The 19,695-nt window shown below is 42.8% G+C and overlaps 1 protein-coding gene and 2 non-coding genes across 4 annotated transcripts; 1 reads left to right on the top strand and 2 right to left on the bottom strand.

The window, feature by feature from the left end:
• Positions 1 to 2,525: 2,525 nt before the first annotated feature.
• LOC143331519 (otoferlin-like) lies at positions 2,526 to 15,589 on the top strand. Of its 2 annotated transcripts, none has more exons than XM_076748452.1 (41): positions 2,526 to 2,571; positions 2,868 to 2,994; positions 3,111 to 3,165; positions 3,315 to 3,446; positions 3,566 to 3,628; positions 3,737 to 3,821; positions 3,908 to 4,067; positions 4,272 to 4,458; positions 4,591 to 4,777; positions 4,939 to 5,162; positions 5,542 to 5,650; positions 5,783 to 5,966; positions 6,127 to 6,247; positions 6,367 to 6,467; positions 6,570 to 6,660; positions 6,760 to 6,876; positions 6,974 to 7,126; positions 7,248 to 7,437; positions 7,524 to 7,648; positions 7,724 to 7,858; positions 8,791 to 8,952; positions 9,043 to 9,162; positions 9,269 to 9,430; positions 9,554 to 9,716; positions 9,872 to 9,945; positions 10,148 to 10,174; positions 10,264 to 10,395; positions 10,532 to 10,604; positions 11,421 to 11,530; positions 11,679 to 11,816; positions 12,011 to 12,142; positions 12,230 to 12,357; positions 12,456 to 12,626; positions 12,882 to 13,042; positions 13,134 to 13,276; positions 13,405 to 13,493; positions 13,624 to 13,722; positions 13,866 to 14,107; positions 14,319 to 14,497; positions 14,704 to 14,804; positions 15,409 to 15,589. In XM_076748452.1, the coding sequence occupies exons 1-41, from the start codon at positions 2,526 to 2,528 to the stop codon at positions 15,587 to 15,589; spliced, it is 5,379 nt and encodes a 1,792-aa protein (XP_076604567.1). The 2 variants fall into 2 exon arrangements, with proteins under 2 accessions (XP_076604567.1, XP_076604568.1); XM_076748453.1 differs by having other exon boundaries at positions 6,367 to 6,471; positions 6,574 to 6,660; positions 10,148 to 10,183; positions 10,532 to 10,598; positions 11,451 to 11,530.
• A 3,191-nt stretch (positions 15,590 to 18,780) lies between these two features.
• Positions 18,781 to 18,853, bottom strand: trnaa-agc (transfer RNA alanine (anticodon AGC)). The gene has a single exon. It is a non-coding gene; the product is annotated as a tRNA-Ala (tRNA).
• A 487-nt stretch (positions 18,854 to 19,340) lies between these two features.
• trnaa-agc (transfer RNA alanine (anticodon AGC)) lies at positions 19,341 to 19,413 on the bottom strand. Its single transcript has one exon. It is a non-coding gene; the product is annotated as a tRNA-Ala (tRNA).
• Positions 19,414 to 19,695: the final 282 nt, after the last annotated feature.

Raw genomic sequence — 19,695 nt, 5'->3', positions numbered from 1 at the left:
CGTAAAGATATTTACCCAGTTTGATAATCATGTTTGTGTGTTTCCCCGTTATTCACGCTGAGCAAAATGTATTTCTTTTGTTGTGAACAGTGATACCTCCCCTTAATGAGGATGCCACATGCAACACTGACTCGAGCGCTTCAATAATTCAGAGACTTGTTTCATCGGATACCAGCAACTTTAGACTTTGACGTATGGCTTACAGACTGGCTGTATGTGTAATTGATGAGACGATGAGTTGTACTTCGGCATTCAAGTTGCATTGAATAGAAGTTGCTAAAGCATGCCTCAACTCAGCAAAATAATGCAACATAATCAGAGCTTTTAACACGGCTGTTTTCAGTTTGTGGGGAAGCATGTCACACTGCGGTTTCCTTATTTGATCCTTATTTATTCAAGTGCATAGCTACGTGCTATTTAGCATATATGTGATTCAAAACTGACTTCAATTTTTAAACCTCAAGGCTCAAACCTGAATGAGTTGGAGACACGAGGCTTTGCAAATAGGATCTGACACCAGTTGGTGATTCCATGACAAAAGACAGTGTGTCTGCACCAAGGCCCAATTTGGAGCAGCACCCTATTAAAGATTAAGAGGGAGCATTCTTCCAACTAGGCTGGGCTGACATTTTGTTTACTTCCATGAAATTCTATCACCAGTGACACGGCAATATGCTGATTACCTCATCTTCACGTGTTTTGAGGCTTTTCCAGTGAAGCACTGTTTGATATTGCAATTGCAAACAGATGCACCGTGCCAACGTATTTTTTTAAATATAAGCCACAAGGCACAGAAGGCAGCATCTTGTACTTTTTGGGAATTCATTACTTTAGTTAGGATGACGCTCCATTATACAGAAATACTACACAATTACAGTTTTTCAGTAGGATTAATTTAGTGGCCTGTTGGCCTGGATGTAAAAGTTGCTGCTTGGCTTTTCAGAAGTCATCTCAGTGGATGTTTTTGGATTCAGGAAGAGCATGTTTTATATTTTCTTTTGCTTTGTGCACAGCCTATGAGGATTGGCAGGCTGCTAATTGTGACGTCTCTCAGCAGACCCTAGTTATAGTTACCAGTCTCAGGTTCAACACTCATGCACTATTCATTGGTGTATCACATCACTCCTCCCCAACTTCAGACTTGGACAAACCCAATTCTTTTCTGTACAACTTTGCTTTGTTGCCTTATTCTTACTGCCTTGTAAATGTCTAAAATGTTTATGTAGCGTTGCCTCCATCTCAGAGAAAAGAAGAAGCTGCTGTTTCTCTTGAAGGAAACCTTTTGGAGCTACTCAGAGGAGGAGACCAGAGCATCATTTCTTGTATGGTATGTATTATAACAAGATATCATTTCATCTGCAACATCATGTTAAGCAAAGATCAGATTTAACAAGCAACGCGTCGGCATTTCGCCATCAGTGTTTTGCAGAATGAAATGATTGAAAAAAGTGAACTTTCTGATCACTGATATTTGTTCTGCTAAGCTGTTGAGCAGTTTTTTTTCCATTTGGATACTGCAGAAAAATTTAGTGCTTTGCATTTTGGGCCTGTTGCAGTTGTTTTTAATGACATGATTATTGGTTATTCTACACGTAATGACTTTTTCTGTGCAGCACGCAGCTCATAAGGGTGTTTCCTGGTTTTGACAGAGTTTCAAGCATTGTGAATGTGTTTAGATGATATGGCACATAGCTGTGATGTGTTCCACCTTGTTTTCTGTTTCTGACTATTACACACAACTCTGAAAATGTAAAAGAAAATATTCAAAAAGTAAACATTTAGGAAATAAGCTCCAGCCCTTCATGAAAGGCTGTAGGTCTTTTATATATATCTTTGAAAATGCCAGTCTTTGAAATCATTAGCGTGCTCCATCACATCAAAAAAAGATGAATGTTTTAGATTGAAACTGTGCAAAGGACACTTCGCTGATTAATTACAGCAGATTAATTATTTTAAGTGTATTATTTTTCACAGCGCATGTGAAACGTATCCTCTTTAATGGATGTATTAAGGTCAGCTGATTTGAATAATTGAAAGCCCCTTTTGAAGGCTAAACCAGGGTGTGGTGGCACACAGGCACCCCTCTTAAAATGACAGTATACAGGCTGTACATGCTGACATACGTGTCCTCCTAAGTCATATGTTTTGAATAAATACATATTAAATGTTTTAGACGCTCTTTTATAATTTAGGTATTTTCCAGTTGCTGTCGGACTTGATAGCAGTTACTTCTTGGCCTCCTTCTCTCTCCATGACATCAGAGGAGAATGTCATGTCTGTTGCAGCTTTGTGGTTTTGTGACTGTGTGGTTCTGACTGCAGAACATGGGCAGAATATCCCATTAACATGCTTAAAACAGTGGTTAACTTGTTTGTTTTTAATGAATTGAAAGTAGGTGATAATACAGGTGTTAAAGTAACTGCGTCTATGCCAATGTTTTCCCCTTAAAGCTGCAAAGCTATTGTCTATGAAATAGTGAATCTTTTATTGTCTTTCACAGGGCACACAAACAATTGTTTTGAACCATGAAGCGCAGTAAGCACCGTGGACACAAGGAGGAGAGAAACGGAGGTATCAGTAGCCAAGATGGATGACGGAAGATAAGGCCAAATAAGATAGGAAATCCTGGCTGATATTTCAAACTGCTATTGGCTTACAGCTGCTGTCAGTCTGCTGAGGAACATCTTGTTGGACCTTTCTTAAGCTGTAGACTAAAATGCATTCAGCAGCACTGCAGATATTCCACCATGTATTTCACTGACTCATAAAGAAATCCCAGGATGACTTTCAGAATACAATAAAACAATGTTTGAGCAAGTCTGGTGGTATAAGTTGTCCTTATTGTGTGCTTTCCATGTGGTCTCCAGATGAGCCAGCTATTCTGGAGACAGAGAACCTGGATCGTCAGGGCATGTTCATGGGAGGGGGCCCTGATCCCGACACCGTCTCTCTGGCCTCAGTCACAGCCGTCACCACCAATGTGTCGAACAAGAGGCGAGCCTGGTTCTGTTGTGCATGTGGCTGCCTTTTAACAGTTTGTATCGCTTTTGTTACACCTGTTAATCTGTCTGAAGATTCTTAATTGGGTGTGATACCGCGTTGTCTTGCAGATCAAAGCCAGACATCAAGATGGAGCCCAGCTCTGGAAGACCAGTAGATTATCAAGTAAGAGAAATCTTACCAGTCGGTTCTTTGGCTCAGTGTGCTGATGAGTTACTGACCAGGCTTCGTGGAATATGTGAAAGTCGTGGTTAATCTGAATTTTTGGTGGCACATAATCAGTCACTCTGTCTTACTTGAGCATTTAATTTCAGGTCAGTGTGACTGTGATTGAAGCCAGGCAGCTGGTGGGACTGAACATGGATCCGATGGTCTGTGTGGAGATCGGAGAAGATAAGAAGTACACGTCAATGAAGGAATCAACCAACTGCCCGTACTACAATGAAGTCAGTCATCACAACATGTTGCATCTCTGTTAACGTCTGTCAGGGAAAAAGCTCATCATGTATGTAAATGCTGGGTTGATGGTTGAAGCTCACAATACTGTCATTAACTCTCTTTCCAGTATTTTGTGTTCGACTTCCACGTCCCTCCAGATGTAATGTTCGACAAAATCCTGAAGCTGTCTGTGAGTTGTTTAAGTCAGAGCAGTGTGAATTATTATCAGTTCATGTGATTCCTTATTTAGACGACTACTGTATTTAACGTTGTTTGTTTCCCTGAACCAACCCGTCAGGTGATTCACTCCAAAAATCTCCTGCGCAGTGGAACACTGGTTGGAACTTTCAAACTGGATGTCGGCACGATCTACTTCCAGCCTGGTAAAGAATCAGTGACCATCAGCGTTATTGTGAAATGAATTGATTATAATGATTTTGATTAATGTGTCTTCTTGTTTGTCTTGCAGAACATCAGTTTTACCACAAGTGGGCTTTGTTGTCCGACCCCGATGACATCTCAGCCGGATGTAAAGGCTACGTCAAGTGTGATATTGCCGTTGTGGCCAAAGGAGACACTATAAAGACTCCACACAAGGCCAATGAACAGGATGAAGATGACATAGAGGGGTAATGAAATGCTGAGTGCACATGATTCTTTCTTCCTCTAGAAATGTAAATTGTTAAGAAGGACTGGATAGACTTCAAGTAATTGTGTTATGGAGTGTCATGACTGCAATCCAAATTTTGATTCAAGCGTTTAAACTTAATGCAACATGTGTCAGCTGAGACTTGTTTGCTTTCTTATTTCACCCTCTTCCATTTCTGTTTCAGCAATCTCTTATTACCAGAGGGGGTGCCCGCAGAGCGACAGTGGGCTCGTTATTATCTGAAGATCTACAGAGCCGAGGGACTCCCCAGGATGAACACCAGCATCATGGCCAACGTCAAAAAGGCCTTCATAGGAGAAAATAAGGACCTGGTTGATCCTTATGTCCAAGTGCAGTTTGCTGGACAGAAGGTAAGTCATGTGACGGATCCCAAACATCCTTTTTTTGTATCTGTTTCATCTCAGGTTAAAGTATGAACTACACTGACAGCACAAGCCCTGGGTTGATTCACGTATTCTTATGACTGTAATGTGCGATTACAGGGGAAAACATCAGTTCAGAAGAGCTGCTATGAGCCTATCTGGAATGAGCAAGTTGTTTTCACCGAGATGTTTCCACCGCTGTGCAAGCGCATGAAGATCCAGATCCGCGACTCAGATAAAGTCAATGATGTTGCTATTGGAACACACTTCCTGGACCTACGGAAGATTTCCAATGACGGGGACAAAGGTGACGTATCATGTGCTCTTTCAGATTTGTTTCTTTTCAGTTCCTGAATTTGTGAAGCCTGACCTGAACAGAAGCTAGTGACACCAAGTGGAGTAGACGCAGAACAAAAGGCTGCCGCACAGTTTATAGAATAACATAAATAATCTCAAAAACGTTGCCAGGCTTCCTTCCCACGCTGGGACCTGCCTGGGTCAACATGTACGGCTCCACTCGTACCTACACCCTGATGGACGAGTACCAGGAGTTAAACGAAGGGCTCGGAGAGGGAGTGTCCTTCAGGGCGCGCCTGCTCATCAGCCTGGGGGTGGAGATCCTGGACCCCTCCTCGCCTGACATTACCAGCTCCACAGAGGTGCAGCTGGAGGGAGTGCCCAACATCTCAGAGGTGGGTCCCTGTTCGGATGGGCGGCCATGCAAAGGAAGCCGATTGTTACTCCTGCTGACGGGTCATTGTGTCGTGGTTATTGTGAATTATTAATTATCTTTATTTAGCCCACCTGGTGCATTATTAACATGCTGTTTGCATTCATGTGGCTTCTTTTTGTTGGTGGACAATGTAAGTCACACAGCAAATTTAGTTGAGCACAGTAATCCCAAGTCCTCAGGGATCCCGTCCTGCTGTCCGACATCTTGTATCACATTGCTGTCAGAACCACTACATTGCTGCTGGTTATCAGAGAGCGACAGCAGTCGAGGATCTCGTTTAGTTTCTCATTTCTATGTGTTCCCACATTTACATTTACACTTGTTTGTCTATGTCACAGAGCGCTACTGGGAAGATTGAGGAGTTTTTCCTCTTCGGGTCTTTCCTGGAGGCCACAATGATTGACAGAAAGATTGGTGATAAGCCCATCAACTTTGAGGTCACCATAGGTAATTTTACCTATTTAACCTAATCTCTCTCACTGTAAGAATTTAATGAGAAATGTGCAATTTTGTTTTCAAAACCCCTGAAGTTGCAGCACATTTAAGGGTGTGACGAGTAACATAGCTGCTGTGTACCAGGTTACTACGGAAACGAGATTGATGGGGTCGCCCAGCCAAAGACGAAGGGGAAGAAGGGGGGAGGAGATGGTGACGAGGAGGAAACTGAGCTGATCCACAACTCCAGTGAGGAGGAGATGGATGATGACGGGGACCTGACCTCAGTGGCGACGACTCCTCCCATGAAGCCTGTCATCACTGACCGGTCAGAGCAGAAATATTATCATCAAAGAGTGACGGTGCAAATGACGACAAATAAACTGTAGTCCACAAAGATCTTTTCGGGATCAATACACCTCATTCAGCATCACACTTTGTTTTTTTTGCCAGTTTGATTAAACTTAATCCCCTGTTCACATCCTCAGAAACTACTTTCACCTGCCGTATTTCGAGAGGAAGCCGTGTATCTACATCAAGAGCTGGTGGCAGGACCAGAGAAGGAGGCTGTTCAATGCCAACATCATAGACAAGATCGCAGATAAACTGGCAAGTCATGCACTTTAACGATAACTTGATGAGCATAGTATTAAAAATATTAGTATCTATCGTTAATTGCCGCTTGAATTCGGTTTGCTGAGTGAGCCAAACATCTTCTTTTGCTACAGGAGGATGGACTGAATGATGTGCAAGAGATCATCAAGACAGAGAAAGCCTATCCTGAGCGCAGGCTGAGGGGCGTCCTGGAGGAGCTCAGCCAGGGCTGCACGTCTGTAGTCACAAACACAAACTACACTTTATAAAAACCAGTTGTTTTGTGCTTTAAGTTTTATTGTGGACTTTGACGCTGACTGAGCTTCACTTCTTTCAGTCAGTTTCTCTCGCTGGCAAACAAGGACCAGAACCAGTCTGGCAGAACCAAGCTTGACCGGGAGAGACTGAAGCTGTGCATGTCAGAAGTGGTACGTCAGCTAAAAAGGAGCTAAGTTTTTTTTCCCTCCACTTGCTGGTTGTTTTTATTTGTCCTCTCTTGCTAAATGCTGTGCTGCTCCTGGGTTTAGGAGACCATCGGCCAGCAAGCCAAAGCCATGAGGTCGCAGGTGAAGAAAAGCACGGTGAGAGATAAAATCAAGCTGGCTCAGAACTTCCTCACAAAGCTGCGCTTCCTGGCTGATGAAGTAAGATCTACGACTTTATGTCTGCCGTTTACAAACCTTTATTTCTGCTGTACTTCCTTGTTTCATTGTGGTCATTCCATGTTCTTTCTTGCTGCAGCCTCAGCACAGCGTTCCTGATGTTTTCATATGGATGATAAGTAACGGGAAGCGCATTGCTTATGCTCGTGTTCCCTCCAAAGACATCCTTTATTCCAGCATAGAGGAGGAGACGGGGAAGGACTGCGGCAAAGTCAAGACACTGTTTCTGAGGGTGGGTTTAAATACAGATGGCAAGATAATATATCTGCTCTGACGTTTGAAGTTTCTGTAATGATGCCATTTTGCCATGATTAGATTATATAGCTTTTTTTTTCTCCGCTCATATACTTAAGATCCCTGGTAAGAAAGGCTTCGGGCCTGCTGGCTGGACGGTCCAGTCCAAGATAGAGATTTATCTTTGGCTGGGCCTGAACAGACAGCGCAAAGACTACCTGAGCGGCCTGCCAAATGGATTTGAGGAAAATAAGTTATCCAAAGGACCCGGCCTGCCGTGCTCACCTCCCATCAGCCTCACCTACATGAGTAAGACCATCATCCAATTCAGTATTTCTTCTATGTTAAGTTTATTGTGAATTGTTTCATTTATGAGCGTCTTTCTGTGTCCACAGTGAAGCAGATCTTCCAGCTGAGGGTCCACATGTACCAAGCTCGCAGCCTGTTTGCTGCTGATAGCACAGGTCTGTCTGATCCCTTTGCGAGAGTCTTCTTCTCAACACAAAGCCAGGTCACTGAGGTGAGCGCACTCGAAATGCTAAGGTGTGATCAGTTGCATGGCAGATCCTGCATCTCAGTCGAACCTTTTCTCCAGGTGCTGGCTGAGACTCTGTGCCCGACATGGGACCAGCTGCTGGTCTTTGAGAATGTGGAGTTGTTTGGAGAGGCCAGCGAACTGAGGGACGACCCTCCCATTATCGTCATTGAAATCTATGATCAGGACACCGTGGTAAGGGTTGTTTTGAAATAGAGACGCCTGTCTGTTTCCATTTGTTTTAATGCGAGCAAACAGTCTGCTTGAATTTCCAGATAGCAATCGCCCGTCCTTATCATCCTAATAATTTAAGAGTCTGCCTGTCTTTCACTTGAAATGTAAGACTAAACATGTCACTTGATGAGTCTAAAATCAGTGTGTTTACTGTCACTTTTTATTAGAAATGGCTGATTTGATTGTGATGAATGTTTGAGATGTGACCCTTTTCTTAGCCTCAGCAGCGACCTGAATTACATTTGAAAGAATGCTTTTGCTGACTGACAATTCTATATTTGCTCCTGGCAATAACACCATTGTTTTGGATGACCCTTTGGATAAGTAGAGTGTGGATTCTGATGGCTTGATACACTGTAGTAGCACTGTCATGTGTGCCGAGTAGATTGTATTGAAAGGCATGCAAGAGGAATAAGACACGTCCACGAGGACAGATGATCGGCTTATACCTGTTGCATTCCTTTAAGTGAAATTTTGTGCTTTTTCTATGTGGCCAGCAGAGGATTTGGACTCTTCATAACCACTAACTGCAAGAGAGATTTAATGTAATGTATTTTTAAAAAGCATTAAGCAATCATTCAGTGATCTTTTGACATGAGTACTCATCTGTTTTGCAGTTCACTGGTTATTTTAGGTATGCTGCTTTTGTTTACTTTTATCTTTAATGCTTTTTTATGTAGTCCTGACGAGAAACATGTGCATCTCAAGCCATGTTTCTTCCTGCTGATAGGACAAATCAAATAATTAACGATCACACCATAAGCGACCTTGTAACATGAGCTCTGATGGATTGATACGGTAGGCTAAAAAGACCATTCTTTCAAATATTCCTACTGTAATTCATGTCTTATGGTGTGGTACATTTTAGGTTTCATTTACCAATATGCTTCCAGGGCAAAGCCGACTTCATGGGCAGAACGTTTGCCAAACCTGTGGTCAAGATGGCGGACGAGCACTACGGCCCCCCACGCTTCCCTCCCCAGCTGGAGTACTATCAGATCTACCGTGGGAACTGCAGCGCAGGAGAGATGCTGGCAGCCTTTGAGCTGCTGCAGGTCAGGCTGTCAGATACAGAGACCACTGTTTACATGACTAAAGCTGTCAGATCATATTGAAAATGAAGTATCTCTTGCATCGTCTTGCAGATTGGCCCCAATGGGAAAGCTGACCTGCCTCCCATAGACGGCCCCACAGATATGGACCGCGGCCCGATCCTGCCTGTACCGCTGGGGATCAGACCAGTGCTCAGCAAATACAGGATTGAGGTGAAGACTTTGCTTTAGCTTTAACTTCAACAGTGTGCAGCATTTATTAGCAGCACGATTTATTTAAGAAAAGAAAAGTGAAGCCGTGAACCCCCTCGTCCCTCAGGTTTTGTTCTGGGGCTTGAGGGACCTGAAGAGGGTGAATCTGGCCCAGGTGGATCGGCCCCGTGTGGACATCGAATGTGCCGGAAAGGGAGTGCAGTCTGCCCTCATCCCCAACTACAAGAAAAACCCCAACTTCAGCGCCCTCGTCAAGTGGTTTGAAGTGGTATTCTATCATTTAAATTACTCCATTAACATTTAATAGTTCATATTCATATTCTAAGGTAATTGGAAAAGAGGCCTTGAGCGAATTGCTAATTGCAAATTCATTACGACTCGTCCGTGTCAGGAACTGCCTGAGAACGAGTTGCTTCACCCGCCGCTGAACATCCGAGTGGTGGACTGCAGGGCTTTTGGCCGCTACACTCTGGTTGGCTCCAACGCTGTCACCAACCTGCGGAAGTTCATCTACAGAGCGAACGACAAGCAGGCCAACAACTGGTCCACTACAGGTGTGACGTAAAACCCAGGGACGCATTACACCATTGCTTTATTATGAACAACATACAGTAATCCAAATGATAAAGTACAGTATCTGTTTGCCTGTGCAGTAACGTGGTTATGATTATGTAGATAAACACATTCATGCTCTCTGTTCGTCTTTCAGAGGAAATTGTTGTTGTCAGCATGGACACTGAGCCTGGTTTTAAGAAGATGGACACTGTGGTCAAACTAGACTCTGTAAGCTTCATTTTTTAAATTCGATTCAACCTTTATTTAAGTAATTAGCCCCAGTTTGAATAATAATTCTAAAACAGACAAACAGCATTTGTGTACGACAGTTTAGATAATGATTATGAAAACTGTTTTGTAACTGTACAGAAGAATATTGTCATTTTATTGTCACTTTATTTGACTTTGTGCCGTCTGGTTTCATACCTAGTGCTCTGACGCTGTGGTCAAAGTTGAGGTAAGTAAAGTCCTTTGCACTGAATTTATCAAATGTGCGAAACCCTGAAGCTCTACTGACGACACATTTAATGCATCTTGTGATGAAAGGATGACGATAAGGATGGAAAGGGGAAGAAGCGGAAGAGGAAGAAGGGCGATGAGATTGAAGAGGAGGAGCTTGATGAGAGCATGTTGGACTGGTGGTCCAAGTATTTTGCCTCCATTGAAACTTTGACGGAGGTGAGTTAGAGGAAAACAGTGGAACCATTTTGAGTCTTGCGTCACCTCAGATCTGAACCTCCTGCAGGTATCGTGTTGGATCTTTTTTTTTCTTTGTCTTGATGAATCCAGTTGAGATATCTCTTCTGTTCTGCAGGCTCTGAAGGCTCAAGAGGCTGCTCTGTCAGATTCAGAGGACAAAGACGAAGTGGACATTGCAGATGGTGGAGGTAAAACCAGATAACGAGACGATGTTTTGTTTATGTCATCAGTTTCTGTAATGCAGAATGCTTTCGTGAACCTGTGTGTGCCTGTCTTAATGTGGTGGAGGAGCAAATCTGTGATGTTTTAAGTGCTGTGTAAGGTCGTAAAACAGAGAGGAAAACTCCAAAAAACACACTCCAATACTTCCGTTGTTGTTTATGCACATTGATCTTTCATGAGCTCACTAACTCTGATTGTTGTTTCCTTCTACAGTGCAGTAGCGAACCTCTTAGATCCTCGTAGCCCACGAATGCCTCCGTGTAGATGCTGACATGAATCCAAACTTCCACGCGTGGGACAATCGCTTTTCCTCTCCCTTAGATGCATATTAGCCGTATGCCTGCCATGAAAGTTGTCAATGAGAAATGACAAAAAAAAAAAAAAAAAAACCCACAGACAATGTAATTTCATAACATGATGAGCTTTAATCTTAGTGATATAAAAGGCATTAGAAGCACATTTGATTCTGGACCAACCAGGTTGCACAGAATCAGCTCTTAATATCTGCTGATGCATGTTAGTGTAACTTTGCTTTGACATGACTCGAGCCTTGCAGAGACTGCACAGCTGCCTGCCTGGACGATCTGCCTCATCACCAAGTATCCCCACTGAACTGTATACTTCAGTAGTATACAGTTCAATGGTATGCTTGCTGTATACAGAAACAACTGGTTTTGGCAACTTTCATGTGGAATTCATGTCTCGAGTGCTCTGCTCCTTCAACCCCCCCCCCGCATCCCCCCCCCCCCTTCACTCCGTCCTCACTGCTGAACTGTACTCAGATATCAAACCTGATGACTCTCCTGTGAAAGGCTCCAAGAAAGGAAAAGGGAAGAAGAAGAAGCCGGCAGATCCGTTGGAGAAGAAAAAGCCGAAGCTGGATGAGCTGAAGGTGCACCTACACGACAGCTGAGAGCACTTCTCATTCGCTGTGTTTATGTACTTGCTGGTTGTACATAACAAGATGGTCCAGGTTGAAGTGTGACCTGGAAAAGTGCAACAAACCGACTTTTTTGATCATTTTTGTGTTCTCAAACAAGGTTTACCCAAAGGAACTGGAGAGGGAGTTTGACAGCTTTGAGGACTGGCTCCACAGTTTCAACCTGTTCAGGGGAAAAGGCGGCGATGACGACGACCAAAACGTGACTGACGAGGACAGAATTGTTGGAAAATTCAAAGTAAGACGAGAAAGTTTGAGTCATTCTTTCTTCAGTTATATCAATATGAGCATTAGTCATTTATTGAATAACAAGCTTGTCATAGATTTTGTTTTGCTAACATAAGACAGTTGCAGGAAGTGCGGAAGGCTTTACATGTTATTTAACATTTCTTTGCAATATAAGCATTTATTTGTTGAACTGCCTCCCTTCAGGGCTCTCTGTGCATGTACAAGGTGTCGGACGACATGCCCAGAGACATGAGCTTTGACTCCAACATGGGAATGTTCCAGAACATTCCTCACAACGATCCCATCAATGTCCTCGTCCGCATCTATGTTATCAGGGTACGTTTTGTAGTCGTCTGCTGTCGGTGTCTCAGGAGATGATGACACCACCCCTTTCATTCTTAAGTTATCCAATTTCTTTGACAGGCAACTGATCTGCATCCAGCTGACATCAATGGGAAAGCTGATCCATACATTGCAATCAAACTGGGAAAGACGGAGATCAAAGACAAAGAGAACTACATCTCAAAACAGCTCAACCCTTTGTTCGGCAAGTAAGTAGAAACATTATATTTCCGATCACAGGATCGTCACTTATATGACGTTTCAAAAATATGCATGAAGACCTGACAAATGTCCTGTTTCTCATCAGATCCTTTGACGTGGAGGCCACATTCCCAATGGATTCCACACTCACCGTCTCCATTTATGACTGGGACCTGGTGGGAACTGATGATCTGATCGGAGAAACCAAAATTGATCTCGAGAACCGTTTCTACAGCAAACACAGAGCCACGTGTGGCATCACATGCAACTACGCCATGTAAGAATCAAGGACCAAACCGTGTGTGTTAGGTTGTGGAGAGATAGTGTTCTACAAGGTACAAACATGATTCCAAAAAGTTGGTACTCTGTGTAAAACATAAACAAAAACAGGAGGCAATCATATAGAAATGAACTGTGTTTTTAAAGGTGTTTTTGGAGCATGCCACATCTTTCCCAGTCTGTTGTTGCTCCTGTCCCAACGTGTTGTAATTGTTTTTCATCTAAGTGCAGCTGCTGTCGCTCTTTTCTCTAGTCACGGTTACAATGTGTGGCGGGACCCAATGAAACCCACACAAATCCTGGCAAAGCTGTGTAAGGACGGCAAGCTGGATGGGCCTCACTACGGCCCTGGAGGAAGAGTGAAGGTGGAGAACCGTGTCTTCATGGCACCGACTGAGATAGAGGATGAAAATGGTTTGTGTTCATTTCCCTCAAATCCTTTTGTTCCTTGTCTAGTTGAAGCCGAAATAACATTGATCCACGTGGTTTACGTGATGTTTGTCAGGTTTGAAGAAGCAGACAGATGAACATCTGGCGCTGACCGTGTTGAAGCACTGGGAGGAAATCCCACGGGTCGGCTGCAAACTTGTCCCTGAACATGTGGAAACCAGACCGCTGCTCCACCCTGACAAAGCAGGAATTGAACAGGTGTGTCATTCGCTGCACTCGTGCCGCCTCACCTCCGTCCAGCACACCTTTTCATCATGACTCTTTATGCTGTTAGGTTTTGTTTGCATACTTTAAGCCTGTATTTCCTTGTGTTTAATTGCTTTTAGGGGCGAATTGAGATGTGGGTGGATTTGTTCCCTAAGGACATGACTGCACCTGGCCCCGCCCTTGACATCTCACCAAGGAAACCAAAGAAGTATGTGCTCTCTACACTCTATATACACTTTCAGCCAAACAGAGCTGATCTTTAGGACACAGTTTAGTCAGAGCTTGTTGTCATTATTGATTAGTGTTTCATCGTATCTTGTATTTTAACTTGTGTCCAGGTTTGAGCTGAGGGTGATCGTCTGGAACACAGACGAGGTCGTTCTGGAGGATGATGATATCTTCACTGGCGAGAAGTCGAGTGACATATTTGTGCGAGGGTAATTATAAGCTTTATGTTTTTTGGATGGTCTTTTTGGTGATTTATCTTTTCATTTCATTCATGGGCTCAACTAGAACAAGCTGACTTGATAATACATAGAAACACAAACTCTATCCTACCCTGCACCTTTTCCTATAACAGCTGGTTGAAAGGGCAGCAGGAGGACAAGCAGGACACAGACGTCCACTACCACTCCATCACTGGGGAGGGCAACTTCAACTGGCGCTTCGTCTACCCCTTCGACTACCTCATGGCCGAAGAGAAGATCGTCATCTCGAAAAAAGAGTCCATGTTTGCCTGGGACGAGACTGAATACAAGATCCCGGCTCGCCTTAATCTGCAAGTGTGGGACGCCGACCATTTCTCTGCAGATGACTTCCTAGGTGCAGTACACAATCGCTCATAATGAATCACTGTTAATGCCACAGAATTAAAACTGATGTTGGTTCTGTGATAGCTAGGGTGCTTTTTTGACTAAATACTGGATTTTTTGTTCCAAATGGATGCGTTTGGTACATTTTACAATTTAACTCATCACAGCTTTTTGTGCTTTATTCCACCATGCCTACTAAATTAATTAATGTCTCCTTATAGGTGCAATTGAGCTGGACCTGAACCGTTTTCCACGTGGTGCAAAGACCGCAAAGCAGTGCACCATTGAGATGGTGACGAATGAAGCAGAGATGCCCATGGTCTCCATCTTCAAACAGAAGAGGATCAAAGGCTGGTGGCCGTTTGTGGCCAGAAATGAAGAAGACGAGTTTGAACTCACGGTAGGTCAAAGTAAAAAGTATCAAACACCCAAACCTCATCATCAGAAGCAGCAGCTGTCTGTCAGACTGTTCTGAGGAACATTTGCTGCAGCTTTCTTCATCAGCACCCCCGAGGCGTATCAAAGTTGGCTGAACGTCCAAGAGTTAGACAATCACTTAAACCCTTTTGGTGGCTAAGAGTGGTTTTGATTTTTTGGACTTTTTAGGGAAAAGTGGAGGCAGAGCTGCACCTTCTGACAGGAGAGGAAGCAGAGAGAAGCCCAGTCGGTGAAGGACGCAACGAACCAGAGCCGCTGGAGAAACCCAAGTATGAAGGATGTTCTGTTTTCACCCCGCATTTTAATCACTGAGCACTCTTCATCTGTTTTTCTCATTTTTTCTCACACACACAGACACACAAATGCACACGTATTGTACAGCTTGACTAAAAAAGGTTAAACTCCAATAAATGGTCAAATGCGAAACAGACAGGAAATAACACAATAAATCCTCTGATAAATAAAATCAGAATAAATAAATGAATAAATCAGCCATAAACAAAAAACATGACTTCCCAAACCAACTTAAACAATTATAAAATGACATAATAAAATAATAACCAAAACAAGCAATTTCTCGAAAAGAGGAAAGACATTTGTACGTATTCACTTCAACCACGTTCTGGACTTAAACCTACGATCTTCTCTCTTTACAGGGTAAGTTGCTGTTTCTTCATATCTCTTGTGTATCTCTACCTAGAATCATCTTTAAGTCCTCAAAATAGATTGTTTCTCTGCCTTGCTTTTTGCTTTGCCCTCGCATCAGTAACGTCAGCGATATTTACAGTTGAATTTAGCTTTGGAAGAGAGCAGCGTTAGATCCGCAGTGCTTAAAGTCTGTGTCACTGAACATCTGTGTTTTTGTCCTTCCAGCCGCCCAGACACCAGCCTTCTGTGGTTCCTCACTCCCTTCAAAGCCATAAAACACTTGGTCTGCAACCAGTACAAGTGGCTGGCCATCAAGATTGCCACTGCTCTCCTGCTGCTGGCCTTGCTGGCTCTTTTCCTCTACAGCATGCCTGGTTACATGGTGAAGAAAATGCTGGGAGCTTGAGATGTTGCTCAGACACATCTGCACAAGGTTCCAGCAGTTTTCTCTAACCAGATGGCTTCCAACCCTCTCGCTTTCTACGCTCTGTCTACAGTTTCCCTTCAGTCGATGAAATCATTTAGATTTAAGCAGATCTCTGCACGTGCTTCTTGAAAGGATTCGTCCAAAGTCACATTACGTGTTACTTTGAGGACATAAACATCTGCTGGGGGAGAGTAAGAACTTCGTCCCAGTCATGACAGCGACCGGTTTAACCACTCCTGTAGTGATGCTCACTGTGTATGAAATTAAATGTAGTTCTTCATTGTGTTGATTTGGATTTCTTCCTTTGGTGTCGAGTTATTTTGAGCATATATATATATATATTTTTTTTGGTCAGTGTTTTGGTTGAATTTGCACTGATTTTTGCATGAAAGTTCATTTCCATTACTTCCATGCAAAATTTCACAGACTTTGTTAATAAAGTTGTAAAAAATACCTGAGACCTGATGTTAAAGGTTAGGTTTCTTAACACTCACATGTCCATACGTACATTAAACGAGTTATCGCTCACTGTCCTCATTCCTCATGTCCACTCTGTGCCTCTGAAATGATCCCAGTGATGTGGGACAGAATGTGTCTTCTGTCCGTCCAAACAAAACTTAAAATAGGACATACAGTCAAGATAAGAACAAGAAAACACATGAAAACATTGAACATAAGACCTGATAAAACAGAGTCTGCAGTGTGGACAAGAGGAATGAGAAGCTTCTTTCTGATCTGACTCCGACAAAACGAGACATACGGTGTGTAATAATGATGATATTAGAGCTCAAACACTGTTCATCATACGTGTTCTGTTCATCCAACCTCCACACCAAAACGAACATCATCCCTGGTGTGGAGGTAAGGTTATGTCACTTTTGTAGGAACCTTCCTCTGTGTTCATTATTTTCAATGTTTGCCGTCTTCGTTCTGTAACTCTGTCTCTGTGCCCCACCAGCCGGCCAGACGTCGCCCTCCTCTGGTTCCTCATCCCTCTCAAAGCTGTGAAACACCTGGCGTGTGACCAGTACAGGTGGCTGACCATCAAGATCGTCACCGCCCTGCTGCTGCTGGCCATCGTGGGTCTTTTCCTGTACAACATGCCCGGTTACATGGTGAAGAAGATGATGGGGGTCTGAGTTAAAACCAGCGAGTGCAAACTTTTTCAAAGGGTGTGCGTTCAGTAGTTAGTAGAATTGTTTTGTGAAGGTTTCGCAATTTAGCTTTTGACCTTAGAATTGATGTGGTCACACTTTATGTTAAGGTACATACATTTATCATTAATTAGCTGCTTAGTAGCATGCATGCTAATAGCACATTAACTCTTTATTAGCCATTATAAACCACCTATTAATGCCTTATTCTGTGGGTTAGAGTGCTATTGAGACTTTAATTCATGTACATCAGCTTCCTTTCTTAATAAGCAGTGATTAGGAAGTTATTGAGGAAGAATTCTTAGTTAATGGCCTAATAGTTGTAGAATATGTTCATGCAGAATAAGGCATTAATAGGTGTTTTATAATGACTAATAAAAAGCCTATATGCTGTTGATATGCATGCTAATAAGCAGCTAGTTAATGGTGTACTTTAATATAAAGTGTTACCATTGATGCATTCCTCAAAGAGCACTCATACAATTGCATTTCTAATGATAAATCATGAGCGCGTCCATCATTGGTCCTTGATATGTCCAAAACTCAACATATTGCTACTGTTGATGTGTTAACTAAGCAGGTTTTTTTTTTTTTTTTGGTTTCTTGAGATTAAAAGTGAGCATTTTAGCGTAGTTGGTTTGTACTGGAGTTCATATTTTCTTGATTGAACAGTGTTTTGTCCTGTTTGATGTATGATATTTTCAGCTTGTGCATAAATTGACCTCTGAACCATCCATTTTTCCAGTCGTCCTGTCATCTGTGTGTATATGTCCTCTGTGTGGTATGTATTATTATTTGTACTGTATGTATTATTAGTATTTTGTTATCTGTAACTGTAAGCCTCAAACACATGGCTCGGTCTATCGTCTGGATTTCAGTTCATATAATCACAGAGAAGCCAGCTTACTTATTTAGCTACCAGTCAAACAGACACTTAAACACATCCAACTCATCTCTCTGTGGTGCCTTTGACCTTTTAGTACATTGCTTCATCAAAATTTGCTGTGTTAGTAGCTCTTAAACTACAAATTCATGAAAACAAAACTACACTGCCATAAAGAAAGTGTGTGAAGTCAGAGAGAGGAAGTGATTATTACACCAGGTTGTATTGGTGCATTGTTTCAGCAGTGATGGATTTTTGAATGCAGATTGTGAAATTTCTAACCCACTGTTTGTCTCTGTGCCCCACCAGCCGTCCAGACATCGCCCTCCTCTGGTTCCTCATCCCTTTCAAAGCTGCGAAGCACCTGGTGTGTGACCAGTACAGGTGGCTGACCATCAAGATCGTCACCGCTCTGCTGCTGCTGGCCATCTTGGCTCTTTTCCTGTACAACATGCCCGGTTACATGGTGAAGAAGATGCTGGGGGCCTGAGATATGATCTCAGTTGTAATTTGCCCTTGTGTTCTGAAAAAGGGTCTTTTGCCACTTGACAAAAGACCCCATTAAGTTGTAGATTAGTATGGCTCCAACGCAATAAGGCAAACTCATTCTCATATTTACATGTAATCACTAAAATCCATTACTGGAATGTAGTGGTGTAAGTTTGTTATTATTTCACCATGATGGTTAGTTTTATCCTGCTTAAATTATTACTATTATTGTGTTTGTTGTGGTTGTTGCTGTTGTAAGATTGTCACCTTTGTGCTGATTTATTGTGAACTCAACAGTGTGCAGTATTTTGTCTGATCTTGCCTGATTTGTCTTTTGAATTTGTGAATAAAGTGACAACTGCAAACGTTTCTAATCTTAACATCATCTGTCTGGTCATCTGTTCACAGGCACGGCCTTTACTGTGTGAAGTGACAGCAGCTTTCATGTCTTAGGGACTTTAAACACATGATGTTGCTTTACAAAGTTGTTTATCGACAGCTGAGAGAAAAAACTGGTTAGGTGGTTTGAGTTTCACCTGACAGCCGAACAATGTAATTACTACGGCAGTTATGTACAGGTGAACCTGGGAAAGGTGGGAATCGACACGTCAAATTCCAGTTTCTGAAAACTGTAAAAGCGTCTTTGGAGGATGCGGGCATCGATCCCGCTACCTCTCGCATGCTAAGCGAGCGCTCTACCATTTGAGCTAATCCCCCTCCGTCAGTACGGCTTTAGGGATCTGAACTCAGCTCTATTGTTAAATGTGGATTTCTTCAGGATTTTGTCTTGTTTCATGTGTGATCTTTGGTCGTCAGTGTTTTCTTGGACTTTTCACACGTCATTGGCCCTCTCACAGCTGATGCCAAAACATATACGATGCTGTGCTGCCATCTGCTGGTCCCAAACGGAAATAGCAGACAGTCGTTAATTATCTCATGGTGACGTCAGTGCTGATTCAACTAGGTCTTCTGAATTATGTGCATTTTCCATGTAAAATCATCGGAAATTTTCCATGGTCACGACGGTGAAGCTCCGGTTTTCCTTACTGGTAGGTTAATGGTAGGTTAATCTTCGGGTGAGAGAGTTTAGCCTTTGACATGCTAGACCTAAACAACGTCCGTTGTTAGCTAATGGCAAAAGAAAGTAACTTCGGAAGAGCATGAATAATTAAATACCGACCATTTGGGGGAAAAGAAGATGCGTTGGAGGATGCGGGCATCGATCCCGCTACCTCTCGCATGCTAAGCGAGCGCTCTACCATTTGAGCTAATCCCCCATCTGTTGTAGAATGGATAGATCTGGAATAAATCACTAGATTTACCAGCCAGTCAACATTAACATTATTTGAAACAAAGATTACATTTATATACAGACTTCTTTACAAGAGTACGCTTTGAACGAAATGCAATGCCACCGTATTCAAACCTGTTTGCTGACGTTACGTTTTCAAACGGAATTTTACAACGTTAGCATCGTTGTCTAACTACACAACACTCACTACCGCCGGTTACATTTTGGTTAAGGTTACATAAAACCACGTCAAATATTGGTTGGAAGA

Source organism: Chaetodon auriga, chromosome 14 (genome assembly GCF_051107435.1).
Source record: "Chaetodon auriga isolate fChaAug3 chromosome 14, fChaAug3.hap1, whole genome shotgun sequence".
In the NCBI taxonomy this organism is placed as follows: Eukaryota; Metazoa; Chordata; class Actinopteri; order Chaetodontiformes; family Chaetodontidae; genus Chaetodon; species Chaetodon auriga.
Note: the sequence above shows the minus strand (reverse complement) of the source record. Positions and strands in the feature narration are given on the sequence as shown.

Excerpts from the sequence above, each read along its gene's own strand:
- LOC143331519 (XM_076748452.1), top strand. The coding sequence starts at position 2,526 with ATGAAGCGCAGTAAGCACCGTGGACACAAGGAGGAGAGAAACGGAG. Across the intron at positions 4,778-4,938 it reads TTCCAATGACGGGGACAAAG|GCTTCCTTCCCACGCTGGGA; the intron begins GTGACGTATCAT and ends AAACGTTGCCAG. Across the intron at positions 5,967-6,126 it reads AAGCCTGTCATCACTGACCG|AAACTACTTTCACCTGCCGT; the intron begins GTCAGAGCAGAA and ends TCACATCCTCAG.